At 56.0% G+C, this 2382-nt stretch overlaps 1 protein-coding gene across 1 annotated transcript; it reads left to right on the forward strand.

Annotated features, from left to right (window-relative positions):
- Nucleotides 1–1280: 1280 nt before the first annotated feature.
- LOC6899197 (40S ribosomal protein S3-like) lies at nucleotides 1281–1983 on the forward strand (the record flags this gene model as incomplete). Its single annotated transcript, XM_002136291.3, has 1 exon — nucleotides 1281–1983. A coding segment is annotated over one exon (630 nt), but the record flags the coding sequence as incomplete, so codon positions are not given.
- Between the last annotated feature and the right edge of the window lie 399 nt (nucleotides 1984–2382).

Genomic DNA, 2382 nt, shown 5'->3' on the forward strand with positions numbered 1-2382 from the left:
CCTGAGCGACGCATCCGCCGTCGTCGCCGGCCTAAGCGAATACACTCGCGAAGTCGAACCACCAAGCGCATTCGACACAACGATCCTCCCCGAGAACCCCGACAACACTTGCGACCCAGGAATCGACGAACCACCGGAGGACGATTCGGAACGAATCTCCGACCCATGGCCTCCCGACATCGGCCCGAGAATACAGGAATTTCTAGACGAAGAACTGCCGACACTCGCAGGCCTCCGAGGGACGACGGATCTAACGGAACACACCATCGTCATGAGAGACAACCGACCCATAAAACAGCGGTACTACCCGAAAAATCCAGCCATGCGGCGGATCATCGATGAACAGGTCGACCAACTGATAGCAGAGGACCTAATCGAACCATCCCGGAGCCCCCACAGTGCGCCAATCGTCCTGGTCCGCAAAAAGGACGGGAGATGGCGCATGTGTGTAGATTATCGGCAGCTCAACGAGCGTTCTATCCCGGACGCGTACCCGCTACCCAGGATCAACTACATACTAGAGCGACTCCGAAATGCCCACTTCATCACGACCCTGGACCTGAAAAACGGGTACTGGCAGATACCAATGGCCTGGGACAGCCGGGAAGCCACGGCATTCACGATACCCGGCAGAGGGCTATACCAATGGAAAGTAATGCCCTTCGGTTTACATTCCGCGGGAGCCACGTTTCAACGGACCCTCGACGCCGTCATCGGCGCAGACATGGAACCATTCGCGTTCGCATATCTCGACGACATCGTCATCGTCGGGAAATGCTTCCAGGAACACCTGAACAACGTAAAAGAAGTCTTCGCACGACTGCGAAAGGCAAACCTACGGATCAACACGGACAAGTGCGCCTTCTTCCAACGCCGGATAAAATACTTGGGCCACATGATGGGCGCTCGAACTACAGCAATACCAATACGACGTGCACTATCGGGCCGTCAACCAGAGCGTAGCCGCTGACGCGCTGTCAAGACAACCATTGGAGACCCTCTCCCGCATCGAGGAGGAAGACAACACAGCATGCACCTGGCTTAAACAAAGGATCCAGCAAGTCCAAGACGAACCCCAGAAATACCCGGACTACACGCACGAAAGCGGGCAGCTATACCGCTATCTAGGACACGGAGCCGACGACGACGACCACATACCGTGGAAACTATGCGTGCCTAAAAACGGCCGAACGAGAGTACTCCGCGAATGCCATGACGAACCAACAGCAGGACACCTCGGCGTCCGGAAAACCATCCTGAGGACAACGCAACGAAATTACTGTCCAGGACCCTGTGTGACCCCTTCCCGCACTGAGATCATCATCATGGCCACCAAGACCCAGCAGGTGTTGGGCGAGAAGGGACGCCGCATCCGCGAGCTGACCGCTATGGTCCAGAAGCGTTTCAACTTCGAGACCGGCCGCATCGAGCTGTACGCCGAGAAGGTCGCCACCCGTGGTCTGTGCGCCATCGCCCAGGCTGAGTCGCTGCGTTACAAACTGACCGGAGGACTGGCCGTCCGTCGCGCCTGCTACGGTGTGCTGCGTTTCATCATAGAGTCTGGAGCCAAGGGCTGTGAGGTTGTCGTGTCCGGCAAGCTGCGTGGTCAACGTGCAAAGTCGATGAAGTTCGTCGATGGCCTGATGATCCACTCTGGTGATCCGTGCAACGACTACGTCGAAACCGCCACACGTCACGTGCTGCTGCGCCAGGGAGTGCTCGGCATCAAGGTCAAGATCATGTTGCCCTATGATCCCAAGAACAAGATTGGCCCCAAGAAGCCACTGCCCGACAACGTGTCTGTGGTGGAGCCCAAGGAGGAGAAGATCTACGAGACCCCCGAGACGGAGTACAAGATCCCGCCACCCAGCAAGCCCCTGGACGATCTGTCCGAGGCGAAAGTTTTGTAAACTTAGTTTTACTGTTCATCAAATGAGCGACTAATCCGAGTCGCCCCGTAAATACAACAAACAAAACAGACTACACCGAGACGTACGACGGTACGTGCAGGGCTGCGTAAGCTGCCAGAAGTTCAAGGCCACACAGCGCAAGGCCGTGGGCAGGATGCTCACACGCAAAGCCGAAGAACCCTTCGCCACCCTGTGTGCCGATTTCGTCGGACCATTACCAAGGTCCAAGCACGAGAACACCATCCTACTGGTTTTCATCGACACTTTTTCAAAGTGGGTCGAACTGGTGCCACTAAAAAAAGCAACAACAGCGAACCTCGATCGAGCTTTCAGAGAACGAATACTAAGCAGCTTCGGCGTGCCAAAACTATTCGTCTGCGACAACGGAACCCAGTTCACCAGCCGATCATTTAAAATATTCCTAGGCACCGCAGGCGTGGAGCTACAGCATACGGCACCGTAGTGCCCACAA

Source organism: Drosophila pseudoobscura, chromosome X (genome assembly GCF_009870125.1).
Source record: "Drosophila pseudoobscura strain MV-25-SWS-2005 chromosome X, UCI_Dpse_MV25, whole genome shotgun sequence".
Classification (NCBI taxonomy): Eukaryota; Metazoa; Arthropoda; class Insecta; order Diptera; family Drosophilidae; genus Drosophila; species Drosophila pseudoobscura.